The sequence below is a fragment of the Suricata suricatta genome, chromosome 10 (assembly GCF_006229205.1).
Source record: "Suricata suricatta isolate VVHF042 chromosome 10, meerkat_22Aug2017_6uvM2_HiC, whole genome shotgun sequence".
NCBI classification, from domain to species: Eukaryota; Metazoa; Chordata; class Mammalia; order Carnivora; family Herpestidae; genus Suricata; species Suricata suricatta.
Window position 1 is genome coordinate 97,724,541 of NC_043709.1, and position 17,808 is coordinate 97,742,348.

Here is a 17,808-nt window from a genome sequence, read left to right on the forward strand (position 1 = left end):
GGATGGCCATGAGTGGATAGAGCGAAACCGCCTGCTGGAACCCAAAAGAGAAAGAGACACCCAGGGGGAACTGGTGAGTACAGAGAGAGGTTGGTGGGTTAGTCATCTAGCATCAGTGAGTGGGTGTGCCAGTTTAGCTTCCCGGAAGCTAGGGAGTGTGTGAGCAATGGGTGGGGGGAGTCATTAATAGGCAAAAGCTGGCGCTGAGTTAAGTGCCATTCTCTGCTGGGAATTTCTTCTCTGGCCACTTGTGAAGGCCACTGAGAGCACTGCTTCCTCTCTGTCTCCCTGTCCTGTGTGTGGGGTTGGGTGAGTGCAAGGAGCTGGGGCCTGTTGAGATCTGCCAGGAGAGTGTGTCCCCACCCACCTCAGGAGCAGGTCCTACCAGCCCAGCCCAGCTCAGAGCAGGCAGCGGAAGCCACAGGAACACAGGTATGGGGACGACAAAGGGAGGTTGAGCCTCGCAGGGGGCATGATGGGCAGCGTCCCTCCTTCAGAGTGGGGTTGGTGAGTGGGGATAAAGATGAGGGTGAATCATGGGTCCTGAAAAACCTTTGGAATAGAGTAAGAAGCTACAAGGGGCTGCCTCAGGCAGACAGACCTTTTCGGACCGAGCAGGGGAGGCAGCCACCACGCTTGACACACCCAGGAGTGTCCCCTCTGAAGTCTGAAACCCCCATGCTGGGGAATCCTGGGGAAGACATGTCCTCCCCTTCACCGTATAGGCCCCTACCATTATGCTGGACCTTGGGGTTCACACAGCCACTTAGGAGGGCTCTCTGCGGGTAATGTCCAGCCCTTTCCCACTTTCAGATAAAGCTTAACCCCCGTACCCATTCACCTTCTGCGGCTGGGTCCTCTGCTAGATGACAACCAATCTGATCAGACTCCACTCATGGGTTCACTGGCACAGATGTGTTCTTATGCTCATCCTTCTCAGCTAACCAAGGTGCGTTTTAATGGGGTCTGTGAGAAACACCACCTTAACCCAGGGTGCTCATCTTCTATATGAGAATATTAGATGAGCTGGTCTCTAATGTCCCTGTAATTCTGCTAGAATGTGCCTCATGAGTGGCATGAAGGGGGTGAAATTTCAGATATTGAGCACAGGTGGGGAAATATTTGAGGGTCGGCAAGGCCTTTGTATCCTTCTACTAAGGGCAGCTGCCTACCTATTACCCATGTTTAGGGAGGGACCTCCCACCAGGTTGTATCTCCAGCTCCTTTTAGGGTGAGAAAGTCTTAGCCCGAGGGGGAGATGGTGGCAAGGATTGAGGGGAAAATAGAAACTTACTCATACCTGTAAGCCTCACCTCCTGGCCATTCGGAGACACCAGAGCCCAGCTCCTGCCGTCTCTGCCTAACGTGCTCAGCCCTCTCCAGCCTGGTGCCCTCAGAGCATTACCCCAGCAACACGAAACCTTGTATGCTCTGGGAACCCGGAGAAGGAGTGGGAGAGGGGGAAGCCGGGGTGCACAAGTGCTGCCCGAGTTCAGAGTAAGGTCAAAGAGGCCAAAGGGCTCCAGATCTCTCTGAAGGGGCAGAACCCAACCAGGCCCCAAAGCAAGGGTAAGATGCATACAGACTGCTCCAAGTGTAGGGCTGTAGAGGGCTGATCCAGTCTGAGTGACTTCTCTGGATTGTAACTTTATTTCCTGTTTTTCCAGCTCTTGAAAGCAGGGTGGAGGGGAGATGTGCAGGTGGGGAGGTGACATCCACACATAAGGGGAAAGGAATTACTGAGCTGTAGGCCACCTTTGCCTTCTGCTTCTTCCCAGAGACAAATGTGAGAGATGAGGTGAGAATACTCAGGGAGGGAGAAGATGGGACTAAGAATGGTACTGGAAATGCAGGAAGACACAGGCTCAGGTGGAGACTTGGGGGGCCGGGAGGGGGGAGGGGTGCAGGAATTTGGGCTGGAGAAAGCAGAACAGGTCTGGAACAGGAGGACGGATGATGGAAAGAGGACCCAACTCCTCCCCCGCGCCCCCCCCCCAGGCCTGTGCCATGTGCCAGAAGCTCTTCTCCTTGAGAAGAATGTGACCCCTCAGGTAGGAAGAGGCCATCCACTCAGCCTGATGACCCTGTACTAGCTCCACCCCACAGACCCTCTGATTAGCGGAATTCATCTGTGTCTGCAAAGTAGCTATAGGGCAGAAATTTTCACAAAGCCTTCAGACTTTGTTAAGCAGCTGCTGGCGGCTCCAGCGTGGTTTGGACCCATTGGAGGAGCGGGAACATTCGAGTAATGAGAGGTAGAAGTTACAAGCAAGCCTATCCGTGGGTAAAGGGTGCATCCTCCCACTGCTGCCTGGGTACAGCAGCAGAAGCAGACTTAGCTAACAGGACAGTCAGAGCACACGTGTAGGGGTGGGACACACTGGCTGGCCATGACTCCCAGCGGTGGCCTCTGGAATCTAAAATGAGGTTTGGGGCTCTTCTAGAACGGATCTCCCAGGGGCAAGGAGGATGAGATCTGACATCCCTTCTTTTCAAACTTCTGGAGGATGGGAATTACTAAAAAGAGGAGACAGAGAGAGCGCAAGGCATTTGGTGGCTATGCAGGAGGGAAGGGGGAGGGGTGCACACGGAGAGTGTGGTGGACAGGAGGAAGCTGGGCGAAGAGGGGTTCTTTCTCTTCCTGCCCTTCCCCTATCGCCATCCCAAATCACCTATTCCATTCTCTTCAGCCCTCTCCACGTGGTTGGTCAGCCATCAGAAGGGTGGATAGCACGGGCAGGTTGTGGGGAGGAGAGGGAGGAATGGCCATGACCTAGCCTCCTGCCCATTTTTACTCACATTCTCACTTCCTGCCTGGCAGAAAATAGCTCTGCCCCTCTGGCTTATCTCAGCAAAGAGCAGTGCCCAGCCCAGCTCAGAGGGCAGTCAGACAGGTCCAAGAGGACTTGAGGACATAAGGAACCTGGGCCGAGGATGTGCCCATGGGAAGCTGAAAGAGACCGAGGGAGGAGGAAGGTGGCCGTCCATTCTCTGGTGTGTGAGTGGTGTGGAGGGCGGGTGGCATGGAATGGCCAGTCTCCAGGGCTTTCATTTGCAGGGTCCTTTCTTTGTCCCTCAGTGTCTTGGCCCTGGGATCCGTCTGTGAACCTTTGTGTGGGTATGTGCTCCTGAGGCTGCCTGACTCTTTATGTCTGGCTGTGTTAAGAATATTGTCCCTAGGGCAAAGGCTGTGGCTCTTCTTTCTCCTCTGGCCCAGTTGTCCATGCCTCTGTGCATGTACATACTTGTGTGGTGGAGGGTGTGGGTATATAGTGATTTGTATGTTATGAGGGATCTCGTGTGCACATCTCTTAGTGTATCTATACCTCTGTGTGTCCTTGGCACATGCACATGTGCATAGTGGTGTGATTGTTACCACATCCGTGCATGTTGAGGTTACTAAGATTAGGTGGGCCTCCATGTCCCTCCTCCTCTCTGGTGAAACGAAGCCTCAGAGCTCTTTTTTGTGTCAGCTGCTGTTTTTTGGTTCCTACGGTTCCCCCACAACCTGACCTCTTTCTCAAGCCAGGACTGGGGAGAGATCCCGAGGCTGCCCCTCCCCCCGCCCCCAGCTAGAGACCTCCTTCCATTTCCTGTTTGCCTTCTTTTTGGCAGTTTTTCCCATCTTTGCCATCTGGCCTGGCACTGTGCCCATTCAGCTCCACTGACAGGAGACCCAGGGAAGCAGGCAGATGGGGTGGGGACCAGGGCAGGGCCTGGCAGCTCTCAGCGCCCGGCTGGGCCATTGTGTGTGTGTCTGTTACAAAGGGGTGACTTTTTGACAGAAAGGACTTCACTTTGGAATCCAGTAATGAATGCATTGCCATCTGCCTTACTAAAGGGTTCCTAACTGTACCTTTAAATAGCAGCTTACCTAGTACTTTATGGTCTCTTTAACATTGTAACTTTATTGACAGAATTACTTGGGATTCTTGGAAAATAATTACTCATTCACTCATTCATTGTCTGGCATGTGCCCCCCACTTGTAAGAAGCTATTGATTCTTCAAGTAATGGTTAAGAATGATAAAGTGTTACTGTAATTAGAGTGTAAACTTTTTTCAGAAATTTAATCTAAGCTGTTCCCAAACAGCCCTTTTAGGGGACATGGTCTTTTACTAAGTGAGTTAGACATGTGGACAAGATGGGGGGAGGGTGGTTGAGAAGCAGTTGGCTGATAGATTGAAACAAGAGATATTGCAGTGAGATTACAGGACGGATGGACATCGGAGAGGGGAAAGATTTTCTTCCAGGCAGCCAATGAATGTCACCAGGGCCTGCTAAGCAGAGAGACTGAAGTGTGAGTATGCTTGGGAATAAAGCAGTGGAAGATAGGGCCCCACCTCACAACCTTACCATCTAGGTGGGGATAACGGAATCAAATAAACACTCATAAAACAACCCGAGGAGTTCAAGGCAGCAAACTAAGTGCTTAAGTAGGTAAGAGAACATCTGAAGGAGGGGCAAACTTTTGTGTGTGTGAAAGCAAGAGGAGTCTATTACCAGTGTTTGAAATTCGAAGAGAAGTGGGCTATTAAAAAGTATATATTTGGAGGGACTGGGTGACTCAGTGGGTTAAGCATCTGACCGGCTCAGATCATGACCTCACAGTCTGTGAGTTTGAGCCCCTCGTTGGGCTCTGTGCTGACAGCTTGGAGCCTGGAGCTTTCTTTGGATTCCGTATCTCCCTTTCTCTCGCCCCTCCCCCACTCACTCTCTGTCTCTCTCTCTCTTTCAAAATAAAGACATAAAAAAAAAAGTATATATTTCAGGGCTCCTGGGTGGCTCAGTCTGAGCATCCAACTGCGGCTCAGTTCATGATCTCACGGTCCCTGAATTCAAGCCCCTCATCGGTCTCCGTGCTGACAGCTCAGAGACTGGAACCTGCTTCGGATTCTGTCTCCCTCTCAATCTCTGCCCCTCCCCCACTCACGCTCTGTCTCTGTGTCTCAAAAGTGAATAAAAAAGAATATATTTCAACTGGACAAATAAGGAAGTAAACACAATTTATTTGTGGGCACAGATTTCTTCTTTTTTTTTTTAATGTTTATTCATTTTTAGAGAGACCATGAGCAGGGAAAGAGGCAGAGAGAGGAGGACAGAATTTCGAAGCGGGCTCTGTGCTGACAGCAGTCAGCCTGATACAAGGCTCAAACCCACAAACTGAGACCATGACCTGAGCTGAAGTTGGACACTCGACCGACTGAGCCCCCCGGGTGCCCCTATGGGCAGAGATTTCTTAGGAGCAGTTGTAAGGGACCAAGTGCCCAGATCCTCAGATCCAACCATCCACTCTTATTGCAAGCAGCGCGGGGCAGCTTGGCGCGGGGTTTGAATCCTGGGTTTGAATGCCAACTGAGCTCTAGAGCTTCTGTTTCCTCTCCTGTAAAAATCAGTATAAACACCTACCTCAAAGGACTGTTGGAAGGAATCAAGACTATGCACATAAAATACCCTGGGATGTGGCGAATGATCAGTAAATGATCGCCAGTATTTTTTTTTTTTTCACGCATGCAAAAGCAAAGGGCTTTATTACGGGTTTAGGCTCGCCGGGGCCTAAACTCGGGCCCACAGACTTTACTGGCATGGTGGATCAGTGCTGAGAGCCCCGAACAAAGGGGGGCGGGCAGGGCTTTTATGAGTTTGGGAAGGGGGACTTACAGGAAATTGTGACACAGGTATAGTGATCCAATCATTATTATACAACAGGGTTATCCAATTACAACATTTAGAGTGTTAACCAATCACAGAGTAGACCCAGGACCCAGGACCCTCACATAGGGTATAACTAGCCTTCCCTTAGGAATGTTAAGGGTATTACAAGGGTGGTCCCTCTTGCCTTGGGCAATGTGTGCCCTTCTATTGTCTCAAACCTGCGTCCTTACATTCCCCCCTCTGTCTTGTAACTGACCCAGTCCTGGGTCAGATCGCCAGTATTTTTCACGCAACATTTATGGAGGTAGTGGCTCGGACTACAGCGATGACTAAGGCACAGTCCACAGCCCCTCCCTCCTAGGGCTCATAGTCTAGTGGGAGGGGCAGACTAAGGACAGCTAATGATAATACAGGTGGGACACCTGAGGTAAACCTGTGCACAGAGTGGAAGCACCTGTGAGTGACCTACAGCTGCCCTGTGGGGAGAGAGGGAGTCAGGCAAGGTTTTCCAGAGTCCTAGAAATGATTGACTTTGCCAGCTGGAGAATGGGAGGCAGAGCTTGTGCAAAGGCATGTGCCAAATTATCCTTAGCTTGGTGTGACCAGAGCAAAGAAGCATGGGAGGTGGGGCATGTGTCAGGGAAGGAGTCTTCATTTCATTTGACTTTCAGCATGTTTCAGCTTCATTTAGTATTATTTTCATTGTTGAAATGGATATTTTGCAGAGGAAACTTTTATCTCCTTTATTCTACAAGACCTCTTACAAGTCTTAAACTGCTGGGAGTTGTAGTTGAGGAGGAGAACAAATGAGCAAAAAACCCACAAGAAAACTTCTTAGAGTCAGGTTTACAACTTGGTTTCCTGTAAGAAATTAAGCAGTTCTAGGGCTCCTAGGTGGCTCAGTTGGTGGAGCAGGACACTCTTGATCTCGGGGTTGTGAGTTTGAGCCCATGTTGCATGCAGAGATTACTTAAAAACAAAATCTTAAAAATAAAAGAATTTAAGCAGGTTTTTTTTAATATTTATTTATTATTTAGGGATAGAGAGAGACAGAGCATGAGCATGGAAGGGGCAGAGAGGGGGAGACACAGAATCTGAAGGAGTCTCCAGGCTCTGAGTAGTCAGCACAGATCCCAACACAGGGCTCGAACTCACAAACCATGTGATCATGACCTGAGCTGAAGTTAAACGCTTAACCGACTGAACCACCCAGGGGCCCCTAAACAGTTTCTTTTGAAAGGAATAAATCCAGCATCTTGGAGTAACTGCTCAGGGTCTTCAGATGACTCTGCTCCCTCAGATGGCATGAGGACCCCATGTTCACAATAGCCAAAACACGTAAAACTCCAAGTAACCATTGCCAGATGAATACATTTAAAAATTTATACATATATTCTTCGTCTATTAAAAAAAAGATTGTAGGGGCACCTGGGTGGTTGTCGGTTAAGCAACTGACTTCAGCTCAGGTCATGATTTCACGGCTTGTGGCTTTGAGCCCCGAGTCGGGCTCTGTGCTAACAGCTCAGAGCCTGGAGCCTGATTCAGATTCTGCATCTCCCTCTCACTCTGCCCCTTCCCTGCTCATGCCTGGTCTCTCTCTGTCTTTCAGAAATAAATGTTAAAAAAAAAAGATTGTAATTCTGATACATACTACAACAAGGGTAGACTTAGAAAACCTTATGTGAAGTGAAATAAGCCAGACAGAAAAGGACAGATATTATGTGATTCCACTCCTATGAGGTAGCTGGGATAGGCAAATTCAATTTATACAACTCAACACCAAAATACCAAATAATCTATTTTTTTAAATGGGCAGAGGACCCGAATAGACATCTTTCCAAAGAAGACATACAGACAGATGGCCAACAGACACGCGAAAAGATGCTTGACCTCACTCTTCATCAGGGAAATGCAAGTCAATCTCAAAACAATGAGATATCAGCTCACACTTGTCAGAATTGCTAGTATCAAAAAGACAAGAAATAACAAGTACTGTCAAGAATGCAGAGAAAAAGGAACCCTTTTGCACTGTTAGTGGGAATGTAAATTGGCCCAGTCACTGTGGAAAACAATATGGAGGTTCTTCAAGTAGTTAAAAATAATTTACAATATAATCTAGTAATCCCACTGCTGGGTATTTACCCAAAGAAAATGAAAACACTAATTCAAATAGAATAGGCAAATTCCTGGAGACAGAAAGTAGAATAGAGCTTACCAGGGGCTGGAGAGAATGTGGGGAGAAAATGGGCAGTTATTATTTAATGGGTATAGAGTTGTTTGGGATGATGAAAAAGTTCTGGAAATAGTACCGATGGTCACACACCATTGTGAGCGTACTTAATGTCACTGGATTGTATATTTAAAGACCGTTAAAATGGTAAATTTGGAGTTCTGTATATTTCAGTGCCCCCCCCCCCCGACAAAATGACATTTGGCAATTAAAGATGGAGGAGTAGCTTTTGTGGCATTAGGACATTAAGGAAGGTGGGATCTTGTGACCATGTCCTGTCCCTCTGGCTCCTCTACCTCCTGGCCATATCCTTTGTCCGCCAGCTTTTGCCTGAGCACTGTGGCTGCCGTGGTCTGCTCTCTCCAGCAGCCTTGGCAATGCCCTTGGTACCTCCTCGCCTCACTGCCACACTTTCTGGACTTAGGGTCCCCTCTGACCTCTCATTAAAAAAACACTTGTGTGGCTCAGTTGGGTTAAGCGTCTGACTTCAGCTCAGGTCATGATCTTGCAGTTTATGAGTTCAAGCCCCACATTGGGCTCTCTGCGGTCAGCACACAGTCTGCTTTGGACCTCTGTCTCTCTCGCTCTCTGCCCCTCCCCCCCAGCTTGCTCTCTCTTAAAAAAAAAATTAAACTAAACAAACAAACAAACAAACAAAAAACCCAGCTTCTCCCTCCATCACAGAGCCCTGTCTAGGAAGCTCCCTAGTTAGATCTGCCAGAGGAGCACCTAGAAAAGTACAACCTTCCCCGGACTTGCAGGACTGTGCTGATGTGTGATCAGCCTATGAGAGCCCTTGGGTTAGAATCTCCAGTTTACATTAAAAAAACTGAAAGGTCACACAAGCTGAACCCGGGTTACTCTGACCACAAACCCAGCCCACACAGGAGCAAGAGTGACTTTGAACTTTATTCTTTAGATAACCAGGAGTCAGCAGGGCTGGGGAGTTCCAGGAGAGGTGCTCCATCCATCATATTTCTCACCATCTGACATAATACCTATGTACTTGCACTTTATTATCTGTCTCCCTTCAATGGAATGTAAAGTAGATGGGGGGCAAGCAAGGCCTTTGTTTTGTTCAGTGCTGTGGACATGTCTGGAACCTTCTAAAGTCTCAGTAAACATCTGTAGAAGACAGAAAGGAAGAAAGGGAGAGATGCTATTTGATATTAACAGCAACCTGTGCACTTTACACACATTTAATCTAACAACCTCACGAAGGAAGGGATCCCCCTCTTTTTTCTCCAGGTAAGGAAAACGAGGTTCACGGAGATTAGGTCACTTTTCTAAGGACAAAGCTAGGCAAGTTGGCAAAACGAGGATTTAAATCCTGGCAGTCTGATTCCAAAGCCTGGGCATTTAACACTATGCTATACAGCCTTCCTGCAGAAAGCTATTCTGGCGGGATAGAAGGTGGGGGAAAGATCTGAGGCTGAGTAAAGACTCAAGAGGCCAGCCAGGTTAGCCAGATAAACATGTGTGACTTCTACCCTGTCTCTGCATAATCTTGACTTTGGCTTGCCTTGCTATTCCAGGTCTCCTCTGCTGATGAAGCTGTGACCCAACGCATCCAACCCCTGGCAGCCATCTGTTTCCTGCAGCCATAGCCCACATTCCATGCCCTGTTTACCTTGGGGCTCTCTCTGTGCGGCCTCCAGGCCCGGCCCTGGAGATGAATATGATGCCAGGGCCCTAGTGTGCCTCACGATGCCCCCAGCCTAGCTCCTCCTCACACTTCAGTACGATGCTGCCCAACTCTGCCAATAGCTCTGTTCCCCCGTGCCCGGACTACCGGTCCACCCACCGCTTGCACATGGTGGCCTACAGCCTGGTGCTGGCTGCAGGGCTTCCCCTCAACGCGCTGGCCCTCTGGGTCTTCCTGCGCGCACTGCGCGTGCACTCCGTGGTGAGCGTGTACATGTGCAACCTGGCGGCCAGCGACCTCCTCTTCACCCTCTCGCTGCCCGTGCGCGTCTCCTACTACACCCTGCACTACTGGCCCTTCTCCGACCTCCTGTGCCAGACAGCGGGCGCCGTCTTTCAGACGAACATGTACGGCAGCTGCATTTTCCTGACGCTCATCAACGTGGACCGCTATGCGGCCATCGTGCACCCGCTGCGACTGCGCCATCTGCGGCGGCCCCGCGTGGCGCGGACACTCTGCCTGGGGGTGTGGGCGCTCATCCTCGTGTTCGCCGTGCCCACCGTCCTGGTGCACAGGCCGTCGTCCTGCAGCTACGGCGGCGGCCAGGTGCGCCTGTGCTTCGAGAGCTTCGGCGACAGGCTGTGGAAGGGCGAGCTGCTGCCGCTCGTGCTGCTGGCCGAGGCGCTGGGCTTCCTGCTGCCCCTGGTGGCCGTGCTCTACTCGTCAGGGCGCGTCTTCTGGACCCTGGCGCGGCCCGACGCCACGCGGAGCCAGCGGCGGCGGAAGACCGTGCGCCTCCTGCTGGCCAACCTCGTCATCTTCCTGCTGTGCTTCGTGCCCTACAACGCCACGCTGGCCGTGTACGGGCTGCTGCGGGGCAACCTGGTGGCGGCGAACGGCGACGCCTGCGATCGGGTGCGCCGGGTGTTGATGGTGATGGTGCTGTTGGCAGGCGCTAACTGCGTGCTGGACCCGCTGGTGTATTACTTCAGCGCCGAGGGTTTTCGCAACACACTGCGAGGCCTAGGCACTCCAAACCGCGCCAGGACCTTGGCCACGAACGGGGCTCAGGCGATGCTCGCCGAACAGACCACTGAGACCAGTTGCATCACCAGGCCGGCTACCGTGGAAGAGGGGCTGCTCAGGCCCTCCAACGTCGGGACGCCCTTGACCCAGTTCCCCGAGGACTCGGCACTCTGAACGCGCATCTTGCCATCGCACAGTCACCCCCACCTCTCACCCTCTAGCACCGCTCACACGTGCACACTCGCAGGGTCTGTACATGAGGGAAGTGGGTTGGGCATTCGGGACTTCTGGGTGGCAACTCCTGCCCATAAATGAGGAAGAGAACAGAGTGTGGGGAGCCACAGACATAGGAAGGAGGAACGCCAGTGTTAATTGCCTTCTTTAATTTGGTGGTGACCGTGAGCACGAGACCTACCCCTTTCCCAGTCCCTAGGAAGTGATGCTGTCAGCCTTCCCAATGCAAAGGCAGATGACTGGATGACAGAAAATGGGTGTCCCAGATTTATACCGACCACAGTAGTCTCAGGACCACAGATGCTATCTATCCTTGTTTCCACCTGGGCTTCCCTTGCCCAGCACTGAGGCAGGTTATGAGTTTACTGGATACAGAAAGAATTGGTTTCCTTCTGGGTTAGTAACTTGTAACAATCAGGCCCTGACACCCACCATGGGGTGGTTGGGGGCAGGACAAAACTTGAGTGTTGGAGGGCATTTTCACCCAGATCCAGTCCCTGTAGCCCTTTCCACCTTTCTCTGTCCACCCTGCCTTGCTTTTGAGAACTCCTCCATTCTAGGTCCTAAATTCTCTCTCTCTGCCTCTGGTGCTTCATCTAGAATTAAGGAGAAAATTCTTTGTACTAAAGTAGCAGTTCTTAAACTTTGTTCTCAGACCCTTTAACAACTCTTAAAAACCAAGGATTCCAAAGAGCATTTGCTTACACTTTATTCTTTTGATATTTAAACATATCAGAAATTAAAACTCACAAGTTTTAACAATAGAAACACACAAGCACACATTCCATTAGCTGTGACAGCAATAATGTCATCACATTTCACGAAGCCTCTGGAAAACTCCATTGTATACCTGTGAGAGATGAGAATACAAAGGACAAATGACATGGTGGGAGAAGCGGTATTCTGAAAATGACTTTGACCTTGTGGACATCCTTAAAGAGCTACTATTAGAGTTCATGTGTAACTTCTTCCCAGGGCATACATATACACTGTTTCTTATTATTGCCAGGGACAGGGCAATACTCAGCAAATCAATTGCTAGCTGTAGTCCTGAAGGCTTGAGGGTTTGCAGCGGGTAGGTAGGAGTTGCACACCTGGTGCAACACCACCTCGGGCTTCCTGGAGCAGCAGCCCTGAGGAGCGGGTGAACTAGTCACACATCACTCGGAGGACGGGTGGGGCTTCTCTCTCCCTCGGAAGGGAAAAGGGGACTATTGCCACAGCCAGGAAAGACATTTCCAGGTAAATAAGAGTACAATGGGAGGACAGGACTAGGCTGGCTGTTCTTCGCAAGCTGGAAGCAAGGGAAATGGAAGACTGGTTACTGGGCTACCTACTGTTTCCTTCCCTCTTTACAGGAGTTGGGCTGGGAGGGGCTGTAGAGTTGGCATCTTGAGACTCTGTGGAACTGACGAAGTTGCTGCCATGCATGTGTCCTGTATGCATTTTTGTCTATGTGTTTCAGTGATGTGTGTGTGTGTGTGTGTGTGTGTGTGTGTGAGAGAGAGAGAGAGAGAGAAAGAGAGAGAGAGAGAGAGGGAGAAAGTGAGAGAGATTGAACAAGATTGAGACAGTGTCAGAATTTTCCTGTGTGTGTCTCTGTGTGTTTTGATTTGGAATAGCCCTTTTGCGTGTCTTTAAGAGATAGCTTCAGATGGTGATTTACAAGGGTAAAATGACCCCTGGTGGCCAAAGCAGAGAAATGACCCAGATTCCTCAGTGATCGCTTTCAAGTAGAGTCTTCCACCATCAGGTGGGAGGGTAGAGCCCTGGGCCAGGCCCTCTGGTTGCTCTAGAAAAGGCCTGATGGTTAGCACCTGCTCCATCTTGCTTCATACTTGGGGTTCAAGACCCCATGCCCTTCCAGCCCTGGGAGCATCAAACGTGATGGTAGTCCAAAATCTCAGAACTTTGCCTTATCCAACCGAACTGAATTGGACACAATTTTTAAAAATTACTGAGTATTTTTCTATTCTGATATGTGAATGGATTCCAAAGTAACAAAAACTCACCCAGCAAGCATCTTCTAATATACTATATAATTTAATTTATTTTTATAATTTTTATAATTTCTTGTCTGTTTCTCCACCCCTTCCCCCCAGATATGATGTAAAGTCCTCCAGGCAGGGATTTTTGTTTGGTTCTTTGATGTATCTCCAGCATCTAGAACAGCTCCTAGCACAAAAGAAGTGCTCAATAAATATTTGTTGAATGATAAACAGTTAATTTTGGTGTGGAGTAGTTTACTATCTGTTACTAGTCAACAACTACCATTCAAGACGCAAGATTTAAGAATGCGGAGTAAGGTGTTAATTTAGCGGGCAGTGGGAAGTCCCTAGAGGTTCTTGAGTGAGGTTTTGCTCACTCTGGCAAACAGTGTGGGATACACTGTAGGGAAGTGAGGAGGGGAATCTAAAGGGAAAGGAAAACTGGTCAGACTGCTGTTAAAACTGTCAAGGAGAAGTGTGACCATAGCCTGTGGAGGTCGATGGAAGTGGGTCCTCTCCAGTGTGAAATCTCTGGTGTCTAAGTTCTGGTGGACTGTTTCCCCAGATTCAGCACACCCAAGGAGTCTCCATCATGAGTATGGAGAGGAAAGACTAGATTAAGGAGATGTGACAGGCAGAGGAGGAATGAACAGAAAAACCTGACAAGTAACAGGCTGGGGAAGTTTAAGAACACCTGTGGCTGATGCCATTTTCACAGAATTCTCCAATTACCGAGTACACAGTAGGATGGAGGTGAGATGTGGGGAAATCCAAAGCCCTCGTCCCATGTCCTGGAGTCACCCTAATTGAGGTTTAGGAAAATCCAAATGAGGAAAATGAGAACATCCTAGGTGGAGGGAGAAGAGCATTAACAAGTTTTAAAAATACTTGCAAGGATCTCAATGTAGTGCTTATTATTATATTATTTAGTGACTGAGAATTATAATAACCCTCTGAGTTAGGGACAATTATTATCCCCATTTTACAAATAAAACACCCTAAAGAAGCTTTGGTCTGAAGGTCACGCAACCAGGAAGAGGCACAGTATCCATGTGGCTCCCAAACTCCTACTCTTTGCAGTACATCCCATTGCGTCTCCCCTTCCTTGGGATTCCCACCTTCTTATGGCTCTATCACATCCACCCTCCCTGGGTTCCTTACTCCTTCCCTCCTCATGCAGGCCACCCCTCTTAATGATTCTCTCACCCTGAACCTGCTGTGCCTTCCTGCTCCCTCTTGCCACCACTTCCTTCATGCACCTAACCCACTCACCCTCCAGCACACCTTCCCCTTCCCCCTCCACTCGCCTCGGATTCCTGTGCAGAACACAATGCAGCTGTGTCAGTGCAGAGAACTGGACTCATTTGAGGCTTCAGTTGTGTTGAGCCCTGAGATACACCGAGTCGAGGCTTCAGAAGGGAGTAGTACGCTAGTGGAACACCCAGGCGGGATGGCTCAGCCTTTGTGTAGTTAGCCATGATTCCCCTCCCCCAGCCAGCAGGTACCCAACATGTACAAGGCAGCACTTTTGACTGCCCACCAACAAGGCTGAAGAGGGACCCCCGTTCTCCTCAAAGTCTGCCTCCTCTGTTGTATGGCCCCTCCACATGAGGAGAGTAGCTGGGAGTAGACACACAAGCCTTGGTCTTGAAATAAAACAAATTCAGGAGAATCACAGCCAAGGTAAGGGGTCAAAGGGGCAGAGATGCTTCTCTCTTAGTCTTGAACCACCTTGAGGAAAATTCCTAATGGGTTGCCACCTGGGGTCCCATGGAGGAAATGGGAGAGGGAGGTTAATCTCACAGCAGGGCCTTCCTTCTTCATTTTTTTAGGAGATCCTGAGACAGAGGGAGTCTAGGTAGCTCTCAGGATGCCATATCCTTTCCAGAGGAGACAGCACTGCAAAGTCCAGTTTCTTACACAGGCCTTGGGGAACACAAAGGCTCTCGGAGCTTCAGAATCGAACCAATCTGGGCAGGTACTAATTTCCGCTCTGTCACTTCTTGGCAATGTGACTTTAGCAAGACACTTCAACTCTCTGAACCTCTGTTTTCTCCTCTGTGAAATGGAGGTCATAGTATCTACCTGTTGGGTTGTGAGATCAAGGAGATCACCTTTGAAAGGCACCTGAGAGAAATCCCATAAGGGGGAGCTCTCTTTTTAACAGGTGTGTGGGCAGGAGATGCTATTGATGAAGGCTGTTTGTGATGCCCAGGGGGTGTGTTTCTGGAAGACAGCAAGGGTTCCAGGGTGAATCCTCACCAAGACAGAGCTCTGCCAACAATTGGAACCAGGGCCAGGGGTTACGTGGGCAAGGCAGGCTGGGCAAGTGCTAGGTCAGCACTCGCATTTCCTTGGTGCTAGGTCAAGTAGACAGTTTTCAGGGGCAGTGACTGGCCTGTTGCCCTCTGGGGGCACTCTCTCCCCACTAGCCCTAATGTCCATCCCACAGACAGAGAAGTGGGTAGAAAAGTTCCTGAAAGAGAGAGGAGAGGGGGCATGGGATGAAGAACCACGCAAAGGAGAGAGGGCAAGAGAGAAGGCTGGAGGGGAAGTAAGGGCCCAGGCAGGCACAGGGTGGGGCCCGGAGAGGGGCCTAGGGCAGGAGGGCAGGAGAGAGCCTGGGAGGGAAAGCGACGAGGAGGGAGGAGGGAGGGACAGGGAGGGAGACCAGCGGCGCTGACACAGCCTCGATGTGTGGAACGGGCTGGGGTTTGGCCCACAGGTCAGGCGTCTGGCAGTATTATGGGATGGAGAGGCCTTAGGAGACAGAGAGAGTATTATGGGCTGGAACAGTCTTAGGAGACTGGGGAATATTATGGGCTGGTGAGGCCCGGATCCAACTGGAGGCGGGAGTAAGGGGTGCGGGGCGGGAAGGGGGGGGTGGTGGTGGAAGGGAATATTATGGGCTGGAGGCCTCCTGCGACCAGAGGCAAGAGTATTATGGGCTGGCAAGGCCTTCGGTGGCCAGAGGGGGGAGCAGCGGGGGATGGCACCGGCTGCATGTGACTGAGGGGGGGGCCAAGTTGGGGGGGTGGCGAGTGGGGGTGGGGGAGCATATTATGGGATAGCTCTTTGTACCTACTGCGAGGACTGCTTCTCCAGAAGATATTATGGGATGTCGTGTGTGGGAGGGGGAGTGGGGCTGGGGGGATTATTATGGGATGTTGGTGCAGAATGGGGAGGGCCTGAGGAGCTCTTCTCCAGTCCCCCCACCCCTTACTCTCTTTCCATCCTCTCTAAGGTCTGCCTTCTCTCTTAAACGGCCCAAGGAGAACACCTGAAATCCACCCTCCCGCCCCCCCCCCCACACACTTTGAGCACCTCAACCCACCCTAGGCATCTCCTCTGACTAGCAGACACCTCCTGGGTGCCCAGGGGGAAAGGCTGCCCCTGAGGAATGGGAAGAAGGCCCCAAAGCAGGGCTGTCGTGACCAGTGGACCACACCTCCCACTTGCACGGTGTCCCCTTGGCTCCCTATCCCCTTGGGCCACTCTCCTCCCTCTTCTTCCTCCACAAAGTGGGGGCCCTGGATCCTCTTCCCCTCCCCCCTCCCCTCCATTTCCTCTCCAGCTCCCTCCACAGCCGTAACCAGTAAAACAGGCGGCCAGCTATTATGGGATGGCTGCTCCCGGCAGCTCTGCAGGGAGGGGGCGGTCACGGCGGAATGTCTCTTGTGGGTGGCTATTATGGGATGGCCGCCTCTCTTTTGGGGGGGTGGGGGCTAGCAAGGAGAAGGATTATTATGGGATGTGCCCTGCACAGTTGGGTGGGGCTGTCCTGAGTAGGTGAAGCTCTGGGGAGGTGGAAGCGGTGGGGGGGGGAAGGAAAGGAAGGAAGAGGGAGGGAAAGGAGCTATGGAGGGTGGAGTGAGCCCTGGAGCCAGACCTGAGGCCTGGCAAGAGTAACTGGCTGGAGAGGTTCTTCTGTGACAGATGTTTCTAGGGGCCCCTGGGGCAGGCTAGAGCTGGTCAAATTTGAACCCTGGACACCTGGGTCCTTTTGCAGCTTGTGAGCTGCATGGCCGCTGAGTCCAGGGCCAGCAGAACTGGGCTGGTAGTGAGAATGCCAGCGTTCTGGGGTTCTGGCTGTGTGGCACATCAGAAGGAGTGGTGCTCCTGGGTGAATACAGTACCCAAGTACTCTCCTGCCCCTTTGCCTTCCTGGATTTGAGCCTTAGCTCAGGTAAGGGGGGTCAGGGAGGCTTTGCAACCTTGCAGCTATACCCAGGAACAGAGGCTCTGTTGGCTCCTGAGGGACAAATGCCTAGCCTGCCACTACCGCTCCCCCCTTCCCCACGACCCCCAAGCCCTGCGCGACCTGCATCCTGTCTAGCCATCAGAATGCACTGTCACTGTGGCTTTTCTTCCCTATGTTGTCTTTCCAAACTCCTTTTCTGATACAGCAGGAGAACACTGGTCCCTTAGACCTCTTATGTGCAGAGAACTGAGATGTACTGGGAACTCCATGAACAGCCCACTCTGAGTGTTATTCTAGGTTCTCCTGTACCATGGGATGGAAACAGAACTCTAAGGTAACCAGCTAGAGAGGCTGGCCCCCTGGGTGCATTAATCAGGAGATTATCCCACCCTTAGTCTCTGTAGGCCAATCATGCTAGTGGTTTATTTATAATTTATCTGAAAGGGTAGCATGGGGCCAGGGTAGGGAGTGGGGGAGCATAGAAGCATAAAGGTCACAAAAGCAACATATAAACACACACATCCTAGCCCTCTCTGGAATTCAAGAAGAGAGAAAGGGATTCTAACATTTTCCTTGTTGGTAGTGGCAGGGAATAAAATGACAAGGGGATAAATGGGTAGAACTTGCAGGGATGGGGCAGAGAGGGCTGTGGTGGGGGGGGTGCAAAAGCTATCAGTGTTTATATCAGGCACAAAGCTGTGACTACCCAATTATAAAACTGTCTTCCTGGTTTATATTACGAATCACTGTAGTAATGTGGTATATATATGAAATGAAAAGGCTGTGGGGCAGATGGAGATATTCCAGAAGGGAATTTGAGGCCAAGAGGC

At 50.7% G+C, this 17,808-nt stretch overlaps 1 protein-coding gene across 5 annotated transcripts; it reads left to right on the forward strand.

The window, feature by feature from the left end:
* The first annotated feature begins 22 nt into the window (after positions 1-22).
* On the forward strand, positions 23-15,365 carry LPAR5 (lysophosphatidic acid receptor 5). Of its 5 annotated transcripts, none has more exons than XR_003914730.1 (3): positions 181-432; positions 9,420-10,803; positions 14,610-15,365. XR_003914730.1 is itself a non-coding variant. In XM_029955378.1 (3 exons), exon 3 carries the CDS (start codon positions 9,629-9,631, stop codon positions 10,727-10,729), a length of 1,101 nt encoding a protein of 366 aa, XP_029811238.1. In that variant the 5' UTR covers positions 181-432; positions 814-949; positions 9,420-9,628; the 3' UTR covers positions 10,730-13,015. The 5 variants fall into 5 exon arrangements, 4 of the variants coding, with proteins under 4 accessions (XP_029811239.1, XP_029811238.1, XP_029811236.1 ...); XM_029955378.1 differs by lacking the exon at positions 14,610-15,365 and adding an exon at positions 814-949 and having other exon boundaries at positions 9,420-13,015; XM_029955379.1 differs by lacking the exons at positions 181-432; positions 14,610-15,365 and adding an exon at positions 23-73 and having other exon boundaries at positions 9,420-13,015.
* Positions 15,366-17,808: the final 2,443 nt, after the last annotated feature.

What these genes read in the sequence shown, in the direction of transcription:
- LPAR5 (XM_029955379.1), top strand. Translation starts at nt 9,629, where the DNA reads ATGCTGCCCAACTCTGCCAATAGCTCTGTTCCCCCGTGCCCGGACTAC.